Source organism: Dermacentor variabilis, unplaced genomic scaffold (assembly GCF_050947875.1).
Source record: "Dermacentor variabilis isolate Ectoservices unplaced genomic scaffold, ASM5094787v1 scaffold_29, whole genome shotgun sequence".
NCBI lineage: Eukaryota > Metazoa > Arthropoda > Arachnida > Ixodida > Ixodidae > Dermacentor > Dermacentor variabilis.
Window position 1 is genome coordinate 593,889 of NW_027460467.1, and position 18,260 is coordinate 612,148.

General features: G+C 45.2%; 2 protein-coding genes across 2 annotated transcripts in view; both read left to right on the top strand.

The window, feature by feature from the left end:
• The window catches only part of LOC142568676 (uncharacterized), a 120,218-nt gene extending 106,860 nt beyond the window's left edge, over positions 1-13,358 (top strand). Inside the window, exons 4-6 of the mRNA XM_075678529.1 lie at positions 3,893-4,225; positions 8,232-8,382; positions 12,753-13,358. Of these exons, the coding sequence (XP_075534644.1) occupies positions 3,893-4,225; positions 8,232-8,382; positions 12,753-13,053 (785 nt within the window). The 3' untranslated portion in view covers positions 13,054-13,358. The remainder of the gene's footprint in view (positions 1-3,892; positions 4,226-8,231; positions 8,383-12,752) is intronic.
• Positions 13,359-16,427: 3,069 nt separating this feature from the next.
• Positions 16,428-18,260, top strand: part of LOC142568678 (uncharacterized) — a 51,665-nt gene continuing 49,832 nt past the window's right edge. Inside the window, exon 1 of the mRNA XM_075678530.1 lies at positions 16,428-16,572. Coding sequence (XP_075534645.1) covers positions 16,428-16,572 — 145 coding nt within the window. The remainder of the gene's footprint in view (positions 16,573-18,260) is intronic.

The following is an 18,260-nucleotide window of genomic DNA, read 5'->3' on the forward strand; positions in this document are numbered from 1 at the left end:
TCGAATGGGAAGTTACGAACAATCCCTACGGAAGCGATCACTTCCCCATACTATTAAGAACACTTCAAGAAAATGAATATCCACCACAGGCTCCTAGGTGGAAGATTGACACAGCAGACTGGGAGAAATTCCGAAACTTAACTAGTATATCATGGGATGACATGTCTTTTTAGGAATCGATGCTGCTGTAGAGTACTTCACAGCCTTCATAATAGATGCCGCATCTAAATGCATACGTGAAGAAAGTGGTTCGGCATGCAAACGGCATGTCCCGTGGTGGAACGTTGAATGCAGAATCGCACGTAGGAATCAGAACAAAGCGTGGGGGTTGCTACGCGCTTCCCCCACTGCAGAAAATCTTGTCAACTTTAAGAAAATAAAGTCCCAAGGCAGGAGAACCCGCCGACAGACTAGAAGAGAAAGTTGGGAGAAGTTTTTATCGAGTATAAACTCTTATACAGATGAGGCCAAAGTATGGAACAAGGTAAATAGAATTAGAGGGCGACAAACATATTCACTCCCTCTGGTAAATACACAGGGCGATACACTGCAAGATCAGGCAGACTCACTTGGGGAGCACTTTGAGCAAGTGTCGAGCTCAACGCACTATTCCCAATCCTTTCTTAAACATAAAGAAATAGTAGAGCGTAAGCCAATCATACGAAAGTCCAGGCAGAATGAACCGTATAACCGGCCTTTCGGTATTGCCGAGTTGAGAGCTGCCTTGAACACATGTAAAATCACTGCACCGGGACCTGACAGAGTTATGTATGACATGATCAGAAACATACATACTGACGCACAAGTTACACTTCTTACACTTTTCAATACTATTTGGGCTTCAGGATACCTCCCATTCACATGGAAAGAAGCGATTGTAGTTCCTGTTCTAAAGCAGGGAAAAGACCCTTCCTTGGCATCAAGTTATCGTCCAATAGCACTAATAAATTGTATGTGTAAGATTTTTGAAAAAATGATAAATCGCAGACTTATACATTTCCTTGAGCTCAACATTATGCTCGATCCTTATCAGTGTGGATTCAGAGAAGGGCGGTCAACAACCGATCATCTGGTGCGCATTGAAGGAAATATCCGCGATGCATTTGTACATGGGCAGTATTTCCTATCGGTATTCCTTGACATGGAAAAAGCGTATGACACGGCATGGCGTTACGGGATCTTGCGAGACCTGTCGGAGATGGGCATCCGTGGAAATATGCTGAACATAATTGAAAGCTATTTGTCGGATCGTAGCTTCCGCGTGAAAATCGGCAACGTATTGTCGCGACCTTTTATACAGGAAACAGGTGTACCCCAGGGAGGAGTACTCAGTTGCACTCTCTTTATCGTTAAAATGAACACACTTCGTCCTTCACTGCCAGCGGCCATTTTTTATTTCGTCCACGTAGATGATATACAGATAGGTTTCAAATCTTGCAACCTTACTGTGTGTGAAAGACAGGTACAGCAGGGCCTAAACAAGGTGTCCAAGTGGGCAGACCAAAATGGATTTAAAATCAACCCGCACAAAAGCTCTTGTGTTCTCTTCACAAGAAAGAGAGGCCTGGTACCTGATCCCTGTGTAGAACTGGGTGGACAACAAGCTCCCTTCAAGAAAGAGCACAAATTTCTAGGTGTTATTCTCGACTCCAGGCTCACTTTCATTTCACACATAAAATATCTTAAAGAAAAATGTCTAAAAACCATGAACTTACTTAAAGTTCTATCCCACACTACATGGGGTAGCGACAGGAGGTGCCTCCTAAATCTTTACAGGAGCCTAGTTAGATCACGATTAGATTATGGTGCCGTAGTTATCACTCTGCTGCACCGAGCGCGCTAAAAATGTTAGACCCCGTTCATCATCTGGGTATCCGCCTGGCCACTGGCGCATTTAGAACAAGCCCGGTGGAAAGTCTATATGCAGAGTCAGACGAATGGTCACTACATTTTTAGAGAACGTACATCAGCTTTACCTATTTTCTCGATGTGCGCTCCAATAAAGAACATCCGTGTTTCAAGACTGTTAATGACTTAACGTGTCAAACACTTTTTAATAATAAACCCTCCATGAGACTTCCTTTCTCACTGCGTGCAAGAGAACTTAGCATGGAAATGGATGTCCCTGTTCTTGAACATCGACTAATGCCTCCAACTAAGCTATTACCGCCCTGGGAGTGGCAGGTGCTGGACTGTGACGTATCCTTTGTAGAGGTCACAAAACACGCACCCGACATCGAAATCGCTATGCATTTCCGCGAACTTCAATCGAAGTACAGGTGCTCCGAATTCTACACAGACGCGTCTAAATCACATGCTGGTGCATCTTATGCTGCTGTTGGTCCCTCTCTTTCTATATATGACTTACTGAAACCCCAAACAAGTATCTTCACTGCAGAAGCTTATGCAGTACTGTCTGCAGTAAGACATATACAGAAATTAAAACTCGACAGAGCAATTGTATGCACAGACTCGCTAAGTCTCGTAAAAGCGTTAATTTCATTACAAAAGCTTAAAAATCCTGTATTCATTGAACTTTACTCCCTCTTATGCAGTATTTATATATCACATATGCATGTAGTAATATGCTGGGTACCTGGCCATAGAGGTATCGAGGTTAATGTACTGGCTGATAAAATGGCCACATCACTCACATCACTAAACACTTTTTCTGCAGCTGCTGTCCCGGTGACAGATCTGAAGCCTTTCTTGCGTAAGAAACTGCGACAACACTGGCAACGCATGTGGAACGCAGAAATAAACAATAAACTTCACGTTATATAGCCACAGCTAGGTTTTTGGCCCTCCCCAACAATATCACGGCGAACAGACGTCTTATTCTGCCGCCTCAGAATAGGACACACATGTGGTACACACACTTTTCTGCATACTGGAAATGAACCGCCAACCTGTGGTCGATGTGGTGAGAGGCTGACCGTCCTCCACGTCCTCTTGGAGTGTCGCAAAGCCGAACCTGAAAGAAAGAAGCGTTTTCCTCTTGCATATCGTTATTGCATACCTCTTCACCCAGCTATGTTTCTTGGTAAAGAACCATTTTTCAACACCAAAGCAGTCCTCAATTTTTTAAATGAGGTTGTCCTACATGTTATGAGCCCAATAAATTTGTAGCGCATCCTCTCTCCAGAGGATGCTGCTATGATAGTTGTTTTATATAGCACGTGCCTCCAGGCCCTTGTGTCTCAAGGGCTCTAACGAGGCCATGGTGCTCTAGTTAATTTTAGAAGCCTATGCATTTTTTATATCGTATCATTATTTTACAATGCACCTTAATGCTCATAGTACACGTCATTTGTCACCGCCATAATTTTATTACACGTACATTTTACGCACTTTACGGTGACTATATTTTAGGCCCCTTTACAGCCACGTCACATCAACTTCACAGAATTCATAACTCCACTGCGAAATCATTAACACTTGCATGGCGCTCTTTGGCCATAGCTGGCCCTTGCGCCGATAAAAACCACGCATTCATTCAACTTTCAGCGACGAAATTTTATTTCGAGATCGGTTGTACCTATACGTACAAAAGACGACGTGCACCGTGATATCAGTTCCCCTAAGCTATACCGCAGTATCACTGATATCACTAAGCACATGGTCTTGCGTATGCATAAGTACAACCGATCTCGAAATCAAATTTCCTTGCTGAAAGTTGGCGCTTGTGTTCAGTTTCTTCTTGCGTCCATGTTTTATTTATTTATTTATTTTCTTGCTGCGCTACACTACATGCCATTCTACGATGAACAACCAACAGGCCCACATTGCCACCCTCGTTGACACTGCGTTCGCTCCGCCGGCCGGCTAATCGTTGTCGTGTTACGAGCGAATGAAATCAGCCTCGCACTCACCGCACGTTCTGCTCGTGCAGTCGGCGCCACGACAATCCGCGAGATCACTCAGCGCACCCGGTCTGCCCTGGCGTGGCACGGGGGCCAGCAGCACATGCTCATGGCGCTGGTGGCCGTCGTCATGCTGCTGCTCTCGCTCGCCGTGCTCATCCTGATCTTCGTGCGCGTCGAGGAACCGCTGGTGCTGACGCGGTGCTCGTCCTCCAACTGTCGAAACGCCGCCCGTAACCTCGAGCGCTTCGTCGACGTCGGGGTGGACCCCTGCAAGGACTTCTACGGGCACGTCTGCCGCCGCTGGGAGCGAGACGCCGCCGCCGCACCCAAAGACGACGCCAACGCAGCTGTGGTTATGGGTGAGGACGGCGTCGGAAAGTCTGTCCCCCCCAGAGCGCCCAGCAGAACGTTATGTGATCAGTATATGTTGTGTCCAAGCTAACATGGAATACGTAATTTTTTTTTTAAAGCGAAGCTTTGTTTGCCTCTTCCTTCGTCTTTGCCACTGCTGCGGCTGCTGCTGTAACGCCGGCCACGTCAGGACGTAGTTGAGACGCACGCCACTAATGGTGGCCACGTCGGGACGTAGTTGAGCCGTGGCCATGTCACAAAAACATAAAAGGCATGCGCTGTCGGTGTTTTGTTTCATGACATTTGTTTATAAGCTGCAATTCTCAAAATTCCGAGGAGTAACTTTGTAAAGAATCTAAGACTATGTATGCGCCACGTAGAGGGCCTGTGCGGTTGTGGTACAAGAATGATTGTCGTGATGCCCGCGGCGTCAACACCGGATTTTCTGCGACATAGGGCCCTGAACGCTATCGCCTTAGTACACGAGAGCAGTGTGGCACAAAGGAAAGACGTCCAGAGAAGCTCGTGCGAAGATTTACGCCGTGTCGCATCTGCACAATGCCCTCTGGACGCCGTAACCAGGCGTGAGCCCTCACGAATGTTGTGCAGGAGCTGCCCGCGCGTGTCTCTGTGCTCACCCGCAACAGCAACAACAGCAGAAGGAGGAGGTGGGGAGAGTATTAGCGAGGGAATAGAGAGAGAGGAGGCAGTTTTGTGAGCTACAACGCTACAACCCGGAATGCCACCGAAGCGTGCACATAGTGCCGACGAGACGAAGGCTCGCATAAAGCGTCGGGCGGAGCAGGCAAGGTAACATTTCACATCCCGTCACTACTATCGTATGCCGTCGGTATATCACCGCCAAATAACGTCAATGAACGCAAACAGCAGACAAAGTTTTGCGTACATTGATTCCCACAGTGCGTGGGATCTGCATATTCTTTTTTTTCGGCGAAGCCTGCCGTGCGAATAAAACTTAATGTATATGTTGCAGACATTCCGTAGAGGAACTTGTAATACAATTGTGTTCTTAGTAATAGATCATTTAGTACTAAATTAGCAAACGTTGAATTAGTGAGTAAAGCCACAATATCAATACAACGAATTTCCAGGGTTCACATATGAAAGCGCTACCCCTACAATTGCGACGCGTTAGCGTTTGCGTAGCTATGTTTTACGTGTCATGGCAACTCTTTAATAGCATCTGCGTGCTTTCTTTAAGCACGGAAACAACAGCTACGCAAACTGTAACGCTTCGCAAAAAACTTGGTCACATTTTCAATTTCCCTCAAGGAACCTTGCACTGTGATTCTGGCCGTAATCATATTAAAAAGTATTTTTATTAACCAGTACTAATTACGCCTTCATTAACACGAAAATGCTAGAAGTTTCTCTATTGCAAAACACTGACGATAATAATGCGTGAGGATATCTCATGTTCTGGCAACGAATGCGGCTAGTCACACCTCTCAAAAACGACAGGGAAGAGGTTGGATTCTGGCTGATTCATTTTTCTCATTCAAATTTTATCATAACGTGCGACACCTATAGCGTTCCTCAGACAAAGGTTGAGAAATTCCTCCCAAAAATCACATATCAAATAGATTGGCGCTCTACGTAATCTGTCGCACGCAGTCAGCAAGGCTTTCTTTGTAACTAACCAATAGCGCCAATGTGATTTCTGGCATGATGAGAGACAAATGTCTCAAAACTTGTGTCAATCTCAAAATTCTGTCGGTGAATATCAGATGAAAAAAAAATTCATCGGCGATTACGATACTCCTTAATGCAAAATTTGAGCGGCGCACTATAATGTTTTCATTTCGCGATGTATTGGCAGGCGTGGCCAATCTGTCTCGAGCGACACATTGCAAACGGAGCGAAGTGTGGCGCGACTGCCTCGCTAATTGGAAGATCGCGAGAGGCAGCACGTCGGTGACGCGTGGGCGCGATTCACAGCAGCCGCCGCAGACAGACCTCCGCTAATGCAGCGCTTTGTTTCCAATACGATATCGCACTCGCCGCATGCCCTCGGTAAACAGACGACGGCGCGCTGTTCTGGAGCCAACTCATAGCGATCATTGCCGCAGAGCCCGTCTTGATGGCACTGCGCTTTTCTTCTCACACTTTCGCCATGCCCTACTCCTCCGCTTTACCCCTCATGGTACCGCTGCACCCGTCTCCTCCGCTTTCCTCCTCACGCTGTCTTCCCTATCACCGTCTTTCATCCCCTGCTGCGCTCCGCGTTCGCTCTTTCATCCCTCACTGTGCTCGTTCGCGCGGTTACGCCTAGGGACGCCGCCGACGCCGAGGGAGGCCGATGCTCAACGGGCGCCTAAGAACTCCGCTCTGATAGTTGGCGGCGGCGATTCAGCGGCTGCAATATCTGTGCAAAAGTAAATCACAAAAAACATTCAAAATGCATCATCTCATTGACGATTACCAGATAATTTCTGGTGCCCGCCACTGTGTTTAGTCATTTCGAGCAAATATGAACTTTTTTTTCTTAAATCACTGGCTTAATTTTGACACTTCTCACGGGAACACCCGTGACGTTTAAGCTTCTTCTAACAAATGTCGCTTCATAGTCAAGCGCTAAATGTTGTTCCCCGCGATGTCTCCTATTTTACGCGCTGCTTGTATGCGCAATCTGTGGTAAAACCCGCCGTGGTCGCTTAGTGGCTTGGTGTTGGGCTGCTAAGACAAGGTCGCGGGATCGAATCTCGGCCACGGCGGCCGCCTTTCGATGGGGCGAAATGCGAAAACACTGGTGTACTTTTATTTAAATGAACGTTAAAGAACTCCAGGGGGTCCGAGTTTCCGCATTCCCTCCCAAAGGCGTGCCTCATCTGAGATCGTGGTTTTGGCACGTAAAACCCCGCAATTTAATTAAAGTTTTAACTGTCCTGATGCTCTTCACAGTTGATAGCACGCCTGACAGAACGTGGTCTATAGCCAGCGAAGAAAGCAAAATTGGTAAAACGCGGTTCGCATTCCCCGGAATAATTCTCGTTGCTTATCTCTACGAAGCCTGCCGTGCGAATAAAACTAAATGTATGTGTTGCCAGACATTTCGTAGAGGAACTGGTAGTAAAATTGTGTTCCTATTAATACATCATTTAGTACAAAATTAACAAATGTTGAATTAGTAAAAAGAGCAAAAAGGTAGAGTGCCCGAGATGTGGAAATCTTAGAGTGCGCTCGTCTCGGCCGCGACCAATGGGCGCGACAGGGCGTGTCGTGGAGAGCATCGGCGATTTAGCGGTAAATGCGAGAGAAATACGTTAGCGTTACGCCTCACTTCTTCGAAGTCTCGGAATCATACTTCCAATGGCGTTCACCTCAATTGCTAAATGTTGTTCGGGAGCTCACTCGACGGACTTCCAGGCTCTTCGAGGAGCGACGTGCAGCTGACGGTGGTCCGGAGCAGAGCAACGACAGTTGCTCCCTCTCTCTCTCTCTCTCTCTCTCTCTCTCTCTCTCTATATATATATATATATATATATATATATATATATATATATATATATATATATATATATATATATATATATATATATATATACTCTCACACTATAGGACCACTTTTCCCCACTTCACACTCATACTCTTGTCAACTGACACTCCGAGCGCTCACGCATTAAAACCTCTGGAGTTTTACGTATACCAGTACCACTGTGCGATTGAGGCACGCCGTACTGGGGGCTCCCGACTAATTTTCACCGCCTGGGGGTTCTTTAACGTGCACCAGACGCACGGTACACTATGCCGCGTCTCCATTCCGCCTCCATTGGAATGCGGCCGCTGCGGCCGGGATCGAACCCTCGACCACGAGCTCAGCAGCACGACGCCATGGCCACTGCATGTGCCACTGCGGCGGATCGGCGCTCACGTCAGCGACGCTGGCATGATGAACGATATAGCCGCGCCACAACACCTCGCTGTAATTACGATTCCTAATGAGCTTATTTCCGACCTGCGGCCCTGCGGCTTAATTGGTCGCTTACCCTGCAGCGAGCGACGACTTCCTGGACGCTCACTGGCGGTTCATGCTGGCGCGCATCAACACCAGCCTGCACGTGAGCGCTGCAGAGGCGGACGCGCACCAAGCTGGACACGGAGCCACCGATTTAAAACCTCTGCACGCCGTGGCCAGCTTCTACAGGTGACCGCAGCAGCTCAATTTGCATATCCTTCCGAGCCGTAGGAACCGGTTTGAAAGACGCAAAATAACTGCGAACAAAACAAAAACGTCCTTTATATTGGCCGCTTCAAGATCCTTTACGCTGAACCTGTTTTCCGCGAAATGTGCTATAGCAGGCAATTATTTCATGCGTGGCGAGCTTCAGCGAGTGTAGATGTACGGGAGATGGTGAAGCGGGCAGAGTTAAATTTGTGTTATATGTGAGCGCACGCAAATTATAGTTGTTATATAGTCTTAGTTGACATACCGACTGCTCTGGAATCCGACGTTATATGTTTCTGTAAGCAGTTCCTTTGAATTGAAACTCAGACCTAAGTGATATTTCTTCACTTTGTGGATGTCGACGTAGGTAACTTAGCGAGTAAGTCGGTAAATACAACGAGTTTTTAGACACCCTAACGACTTTTCATTTTTAGACTCTTAGGGACTACTAATCGATCGTCCACTGAATAATTGCTCTGCTGAAATGACTCGATGGCCGACACCGCGCCCTATTTTGCGCCTCGTTTATCTCTACCTCTAGATGTATGCCAATGCACCTATTTGTGAGCCACTTCTCTGCATTGAAGCTGCCTTTCTAAGTTAAGGTGGATATTGAGATCTGATGCATTTTAGATGATCGGGGTGTCTTCTCTATTCCCATTCCGACCATTGATTCGCCACCCCAGTAGGTTATCTGAAGCTATAGTTTACTAATAAGGTGGTATAGGAACAGTTGAAAACACAATAAAGACAAAATTTATTTATTTATTTATTTATTCAAAAGCACCTTACAGGCCCATGGCAGGGCATAAAGTAAGGGGGGCATATTAAACAGTAAAAAGTATAAAAAGTACAAATTTCCAACAGGAACAGTGCTATAAGAAAATTACCGTGTTACACAATATTGAAGGCACTAGGAATACAAAGCAATATAAGAAAGCACACGAACACTTGTTACTGTTAACAGAGCAAGGAATACAGTTTATGAAAATGATATACGACATGGCAAGAATGCACGATAACACACACTAGATTGGTCACTCGTTAACGGTATTAAATGGGAAAAGCATGAGTAACTGAGAGCGGAACGTGTCGGGATTAGATATGGAGGCTATGTTATCAGGGAGGTCATTCCAGAGACGGATGGCACGTGGTAGTGCCGATGAATTAAATGCATTTGTTTTACCGTATATGCGCATGAAACTGAACTGATTATGTAATCTGCGTGAAAAAGAGTGGGGTATTTGTAGTTGCAACCGGGTTCGTTTATTAGTGTAAATATATTTGTGGAATAAGCACAGAAGAGCGATGTTGCGGCGGATATCTAATGGCGGCAACAGTAGGTCTAGTTTAATTTGTGTAATGCTCGAGTTTATACTGTAGTTACGGGATATGAAACAGGCTGCTTTGTTTTGTATCATTTCCGTCATATTTATTAGGTAATTTTGATGAGGGGACCAAATTGGGGAGGCGAATTCTAACTGTGGCAAAATGAATGTTTTGAAAGCGAGTTTTCGAATGTTTGGCGGGGCATTTCGCAAATTTAGAGCAAATTATCATCATTTACCGTCCTTTCACTAAAAATTGAGTGTTTTTTTTTTTTACGGTATACCTTGAGACATTGTCCAAAAAGAAAGGTTGCCAACTTAGGTGGCAGTTCTGACACAATGAGTTACAGTTACTGTGTCTGGCCTGCCCTGCTTTCTATACGTTATGTTCACATACATAGCTCCTGACGCCGGGCCTTCCGATAATCTAGGGAAAGCTAAAAATACCGATTACACGACGCCGGTTTCCTGGCCCGTAGTTTTTTGGCCCAGTTCGTTTATATGTTTATGTCTTTAGATTTATGTGTGTTTATGTCATATGTTTATGTAGTGTCACTATAGTGGCCGTCGGCGCTTTTACTCTGCATAAAGAATTTACAGCTGCCAAATACACCGAGAATGTTCATAAAAGTACTTTTTAAGAAAGGCACATGTGGTAGTTCTAGTGCATCGCGCCGATTTTCACATATCATCGATTACACGCTGTAACGACGGAGTTAAGCACTGAGGAGAACTAATTGTAAATGGCACGAACAAGATTTAGTTAGTAAAATATAAGCAGGGCAACCTCATTCGTAATTCTGGTTATATAATAGGAGCAGTAGAGGAATTCTATACTGAGCGGCTTCAACGCCTTTATTTTTATTCGCTATTCACATTAATGACATATCTTCATACGTTTATTCAACTATAGGCTATTTGCGAAAGAGTTATGTTTACATTGGAGTAACTTACCCGCATGACTGTGCAGCGATTCGATCGGACCTTGTCGTTATTAAGGCGAAAGCCTTATAGGTCTCATTGGTCAGTCAACCTTGAGTGAAAACATGTCGACGACACGAAAAGTGAAAAATGCTACGAACCTTCGAAAATCGGTGGGTGTGAAACCCGTGTCCTTAGGTGTTAATGAAGGGGAAGTTAATTGAAGCACAGTTAATTAGGGTAGAGTTGCTTAGGCACTCGAGCCTATGACCTTGGATGGGAGTCGAAACTTCGACCTTTGGTATTGAGAGGGATGACTAAGCGAAGTACAGTCAGCGAAATAAAGGGTATGACTAAGCGAATTAAATGGGATGATTAAGCGCATTAAGACAATGAGTAAGCGAATTATGAGGGATGACTAAGCGAATTAAGGCGGAAGTATACGTCATGTGCCAATCTTTTATGCACCGGCACTTGGGCTTTCGCCTTCAAGTCGTCTTAGGGATAACATAAGAGACTCTGTGAATTTTTCTTCATTGTGTTGTAACTAATGAATGAACTTGTATGTTAATAAAGCAAAAATGGTGTCTCGCAAGAGCGTTCATGACAAACTGATTTTCGTATAACCTTAATGGCTCCCAGTCGACGTCCATCAGCTCAAAACAAGATGGCTAAATTCAGAGCGCGAACTACTGGGACACAAGCTAAGGCACATGACAGGAGACGGCGCTACTTGCAACTGAATGTTTATTCGGAAGGTTAGAGGTTATGTAATCCCGACATGTCATCAAGCATCATAAAACGGCATAAAAACGAAAAAAAAAACGTAAAGAACATAAAAACAAAAATGACCATTGACGTTAGCTCGCCAAAAAATTTCTACGTGTTAGGTCGCAGCTAGAAAAGATATTTCAGTGTCATGAAACACTATAGAAGCATGACTGATACACCCTGCCCCCATTTCTTTATCTCGTGAGCCTGTACAACTTTTCTGCTCGATCTCTGTGCCCATAAAGGACTGTAGTATCAGCAAACTTGGGCGCGCATTTACCTTGGGAGCTGCAGTGCTTACGTGCATTGCAAGGTGGAATTGCAAGGTTCGTGGAATTCGAATGCTCTTTCATCCTAGTGTTAAGGCATTAGTCAGTTTGGCCCACATATGTTTTTCCACACGAGAAAGGCACAGAATACACCACTGAAGCTGAGCATGGAACTAAATTGTCCGCAAAAGGGACGGCACACACAAGTCTCGCAATGCACGTAAGAGACGGCAACTCCCAAGATAAAGGCGCCCTCAAGTTTTATAGAACTACGTTTCTTTATAGGCACAAAGATCGAACAAGTGTTGTAGAGGCTCACGAGATAAAGAAAAGGGCGGCAGGGTGTGTAAGTCATGCCTCCTATAGCGCTGCATGACCCTGAAATATCTTTTATAGATACGACATAGGACGCGCAATTTTTTTTTTGCAAGCTAACGCCGATAAATAGTCCTTTTTATTTTTTTCGTTCATTTTTTATGGCGTTTGATGGCGCATGATGACATAGGACATGTCGGGTTCATATAATCTCTAACCTTCCGAATAAACTTTCAGTTGCAAGTAGCAACGTCGATTGTCTTGTGCCTTAGCTTGTATCCCAGTAGTTCGCGCTCTGAATTTAGCTATGCTCCCATAACAACTGGCCCATTTTCACTTTTGCTCAAAACAAAATCTAGGTGTGCACATACTTGATGGATTTTTAAGGCAATAATTCAGTACGCTGGTTGCATGATAGAAAATACACACCACAATCTTACTTATCTCATCAAAACGTTTCCTTAGCCCAAGTCTCATTAAAACCAAGTCTTTACAAGACATCAGTTACATCGAAGCTTGAACACGCATCATGATCCGACAGCCCACGCCATCAGTGCCCATTTTTTTCTCGTGAGACCATCCAAACGGTTCACCTTATTCTGTTACTTTTTCTTTCAATTATTCTGGTACTTCCTCTGTGTATGCAATGAAGGCTTCCCTTGTTCTTCCTAATCGCTCTTGCAGAAGAAAAAAAAGCTTTTCCGCTACTTTATATTCCCGGAACTGCGCATGTCGTCGACTGCAGGTTTTGTCATCGCTTCCTGCTGTCCCCGGACGTGTCGCTGGCAGCCATGCTTGAACCGTTGAAGATCGACATCGCCCCCCTGCAGGTTGTGCTCACGGCGCCGGACCCGACGTCGCAGCTCAGAGCGGCTGTCACCTTGTCGCTGACCCACGGCGTTCACGTAGCGTTCAGCCTCGACGTCGTGCACTCTGCCTACTACGAGACAACACAGCTGCGCGTCTTCCAGGCACGCACGCACAAAAAAAAAATATTGGGTAGATCTATAAGCCACACCGGCGTCCGCATTCACAAAAAGTTCTGACACCAGTAAAGTTCGTGAGAACAATAACAGTCCAATAGAGACAGCAAGCATATCATTAGCGATGGCCGCGGACCAATCAGAAAAAGTTCTTACGAGCAAAAACCTTTGTTGATTAAGTTCCAGTTGCGCGCGTCATAACTACGTTCATACGCTCGCACAACATCGCTAAGTATTGAAACTACCGATAATCCATGGGTCACGATAAAGGCGCATGCGCCTAGAGCTTTCTGAAAAGGGAAAATGCGAGTCCTCATTCGCCCACAGTATCGAAACTCAATGTGAGCAGGAATAAAGCGAGTTTTGCAAAGAACATTCAGTTTTCTATTCTTCTCTCAATCCCATTTCCTGTTCCTGCTTGCAGTGTTCTTCGGACTAAACATATTTAAATTCGTATTTTTATCCGATTTTACACTTGTTGTTCGAAAAAAATTGTCTTTCGAGCTATGGTTGGGCATTAGAAACATTTCATTTTTGATCCCAATTCAACCTGAGCCTGTCTAAAAGTTACTGAAAAGCATGCAACATTCCTTGGCGTGCCAAAGAGTAACCGCTGTCTCCTGCAAATGGTTGGAGAGAAAGAATGGACACCTGCGGTACACTCACGACAAACGTTTATTTGAAGCACAGGGACCTCCAATATTTACGTAGTTCTTTGTACTTAACATCTCAGTGTCAATACAAGAACATATGCAAGCCTCCGGATTGTTGAAGGCCTATAACATACCTATGTCAGTTCACCACCTCAATTCTATTCCATTAGAACGACAAATAGCCCAGCTGCTGGTGAGGACAATTTAGGTTCGCCAGTACAGAGGCTTTACTTATAGATATATATTCACCCCATTTAATGCACCATGGCTTTCTGTCAAGCGTGTCCAGTGTGCCTCTCGTTCTGGTCGTGCCTCTCTGCAACGCCATTTAATTTAACCGCTTCTTTCATAAATTGTGCTGCTAAAGAGAGTCACCTATGGCTATATTTTCCTCTGGCCGTGACTTCAAACCAGAAAATTGCGGCCGCATGAGAATGTTATGGCTGGATTAAGATCGCTTAAGTCTATACAGTTTAAAATATATAAAATGACGCAGAAGTAATTGCGGTCACATTGCGGAACCAAACAATTCAAACAATATCGATGGGAAAGGTTACGCAATCCCACGTGCAATATAATGTTTGCCCGTAGCTCCGGATTTTCGCCCCGTTTGCTGGTTTTTCCCCGCTACTGGAACTCTGTTGATTACGGACCGCTTTGGAGGTTCATAATTACTGCTGGAGCACTACAGAAGCACTAGAGAAAATTTCGCACTCCAGATTTACTAAATTTATAGATAACTGCAATTTTCTAACACCATGTCCATTCGGATTCCGAAAAAAAATCTACTGAACTGGCGGTTACAAGAGTATATTCCGTCACAATTTGAAAACAGATCTTTTGTGATTGGAGTCTTCGTCGACTTCTCAAAAGCGTTTAACCTTATAAACCATGAATTACTTCTAGAGAAGCTATGATACTACGGAATCCGAGGAACGGCTGCAAAACTAATAAGATCTTACTTGTCTAAAAGGAAACGAACGGTTGACATACATAATGTGTACTCAGAAATAAAATGTGTTTTTTCTGGTGTCCCATAAGGCAGTATATTAGGAACACTACTTTTCAACATTTGCCTTGATGCAATTGTAAACATTAATCCAAATGCCAGATTCATAATATATGCAGATGATACAAGCATTTTTTCTCCGGAAATGACATTCATGAACTGATACAATCGTGCAACACGACGATGAGCTCGTTGGAAAAATGGTCCCAATCTAATCATATACGTGTTAATGAGAGAAAGACAAAAGCGGTAATCATCAGGCCGAAAAATAAACCGATTTCTCCACACAAAAGTATGATATTTACCTCCAAACAAATAGAAATAGTTTATCATTTTAAATGTCCCGGTGTAGTATTTTCTTCAACTTTGTCATGTACAGTACATGTGGACCAAGTTGTCAAGCATTTAGCTAGAATAACTGGCGCAATTGGCTGCATTAGATACATTCTTTCTAAGCCAATTAAAACGCTTCTTTACAACTCATTATTTTATTCTCACAATAACTATTGCGAGCTGGTATGGGGCACTGCAACGCTGTCCTGTCTACAGAAAATTTATATTTTGCAAAAGAAGTTTCTTCGCAATGTCTTTAATGCAAATTGTGGAACAACCACCAAAAGCTTTTTTCTTGAAACTGGCATAATCAAAATCTTGAATTTGTGTCAGTATCGGCTCAGCGTTTGTTTTAAAATAGAAACAAGAAATAATATAAGTCACATTCGGCATCTAGCAAACTTACAAGAAAATACAAAGAGTTACCCTTTCAGACACCCCGAAAACTGGTTGGTGCCAACAGCACGCATCAATACGAGGAGAGAGCGCCTTCAACACACTTCCTTCTCAACACGTACGAATATGCTAACATCAACTTGTTCACCTGTACCCAACGAGATGTAGGTTCCATATACAATTCATATGCAAAAGAATGAACCACTGAGTAATCCTTAGGTATAGTTAAGCTTGATATAGGATGTTTCCTTTGTTCTATATTTATTGTGTCCATTATTCTTTGTCATTCGTGCTGTCATTTGATGTACGTTATTTGACGATTATCTTAAATAAGCGTAATCACGCTTGTGAAGAAGTAATTTGGTTTGTGCACATGTAAGTGCAGATAAGATTTTGTTTGGTCTTCTTGTGTTCTTGCTATATTGTTATATATCTTTTTTTAACATGAAATCATCATGTCTGCAATTAGATCGCCTGTCGCTGCTGTTTTGTATTTGAATATTTATTTCCAACAGATTGGGGGAGACAGGGGAGAAAAGCTGCAAGTGCAGCTTGAAAATACACCCTGCCTCCTATGATCACAAGACAAGGGCAGCGCGGAGCTGCCCTTGTCTTGTGATCGTGGCTTCGGCGCTGCGGCCGAGTCAAGCTGTTTATGACAACTTTTTCTGCAGCTACCTCGTCTGTATTTCTTGAGGCAGAAATAAAGTTATTATTATTATTATTATTATTATTATTATTATTATTATTATTATTATTATTATTATTATTATTATTATTATTATTATTATTATTATTATACTTGCGCCTATCTACAAGTTTCGTCGGCATCTACATCCTCCTGCAGCGTCGTCCAGTGCGAGTTCTTGCGCGGCTTCACGAGTGCGAGTGCCCCCGCGGAACTCGCCGTGTCGGCGCGGAGCATCCGAGCTGCTGTGCGCTCCGTCGATGGAGCGGAACATTACCGATGCAACTGCCATCCAAGTCAGGAGCGTGTCCTTCGTGGGGACAAGTGCAACGTGCGAAGGCGGATGGATACCACCAACATGGAGCAGAACAGCCATGCTGTCATGGCGCACACCTCGGCCAAGAGAACGAAGGAAGCTACTGGCCTTCCATCGGATGAAAATGTACCTCCAGCAGCGCCGAAAAGACCTCGCTCATCACAAGGCCTGCCCGCACGACCGACAGGTACGTCTCCGGAGTCGCCAACGACATCGTGGTACAAAGTGGTTATCAAGCCTCGCGCTAGATATGACATGTCCACTCTGCACAACCGTATCATTCAAGCGGCCCTGGACGCCAGCCTCGAGAATTCCCGATTTCAAGGTTTCGCTCTACACACACCTATCAATACGGTCTCAGTATGGGTGTCTGCTATGGCACTAGTTTATAATCTCGAAGAACTTCAACAAATACAAGTCTCGGAAGAACGTGTCCTTCCAGTCCAGGCGTACTCGCCTATGGTACCGATTTAAGACACTACGTCTAAGACCTTGACGAAGAAACCGATAGGCTCCTGCAGGAACTATCGTGTCCCCTACACAAGGTCGTGGCTGCTCGCTACCTAGGCAGCGGTCGTACGTGCCTAATCACGCTTCAAGGTCCACCTGAACGTATCCTGCATTACGGCTGCGCACTGCGCCCGCGTCCTTTCAAGCCTTACGTTGCGTACTGCTACTCTTGCTTTCGACAGGGACACATGAAATCATCCTGCCCCTACCCACGCAAGTACGACACCATGGAGCCTGAACCGTCAGCATCGTTTAGATTCGGCCTATGCCAAACAAACGACCATGGCATCACTTCCACGACGTGTCCTACGAAGTTGAAGGCCACTAAGAAGGCTCGAAAGCGCCATTCTCGACAGCCAGCAAGGACCCCTCGAGATCCATCAATGAAACAAGTCCGTGTAGAACCGTTACGTACGCCGTTCTGGCCTCGCTGGAAGAGGACGCTAGCCAGGTGACAATAGCAAGTACAGCGACAAGTGATGCTGCCACTCCTACATTTAGCGCAGCTGTTAGGTCGTCCTCTGCACGACCACAACGGGCCTCACAATCGATAGAAGACACGCCGCTTCCTTTGGCAAGCGAAGAGTTGGAGATCGACGCTTGCCTGGCCACCCTTGAAAAGGAAATCGAACCTCTCAAGGAACGCCGTACAGTGCTCCGGCGTCGTCATGACGGAGCGCGGTCGTCGCATTCGTCTTTCACGTCTAGAACTGTTCATATGGCTAACCCGGCATCTGTGTCGAAACCTCTTTCCCCCCAAGAACTCTTGCGCTTCGTTGCGCAACAGCTCCAGCATCTCACCTCGGTTCTACTGGCTAATCTTAACCTATGATGGCTGCTACGTCTTCAAGTGTGCCAGAAGGCATCTTACAGTGGAACTGTCGCGGCATCACGGGGAAGGTCGGAGAGCTGCGTCAGCGTCCCATGTATGGAAAGCTGCGTGTTTGGGCTCTACTGCTTCAAGAATCCAACGGCCTGCCACCCATTTCAGGATTTGTCGCATACTCATCGCCTTCAATGTTGGATCGTAGGAGTGCTACGCCCGATGTCCTTCCAGGGAAGGCTGCAGCTTATGTAAGATGCACTGTTCATCAGACCCGCGTTGATCTTTCATGGTGGTGTACTTTGTGGCAAGAAGTCATGGCCTTATTGGTTCGTCTCCAACGCACGGGCGCTATCATCGTTTCGTACTATGCCCGCCCCTACAGCGGTCGTGCGGCTCGGTTGTGTCTCGGCTGGTTGACGCACCTAAGACAGAAACATCCTGGTTGCCCCATTATGGTAGCAGGAGATTTCAACGCGCCCCACATCAGATGGGGATACGCTATTTCCAGCGCGCGAGATACATGTGTGCTGGACAGATTT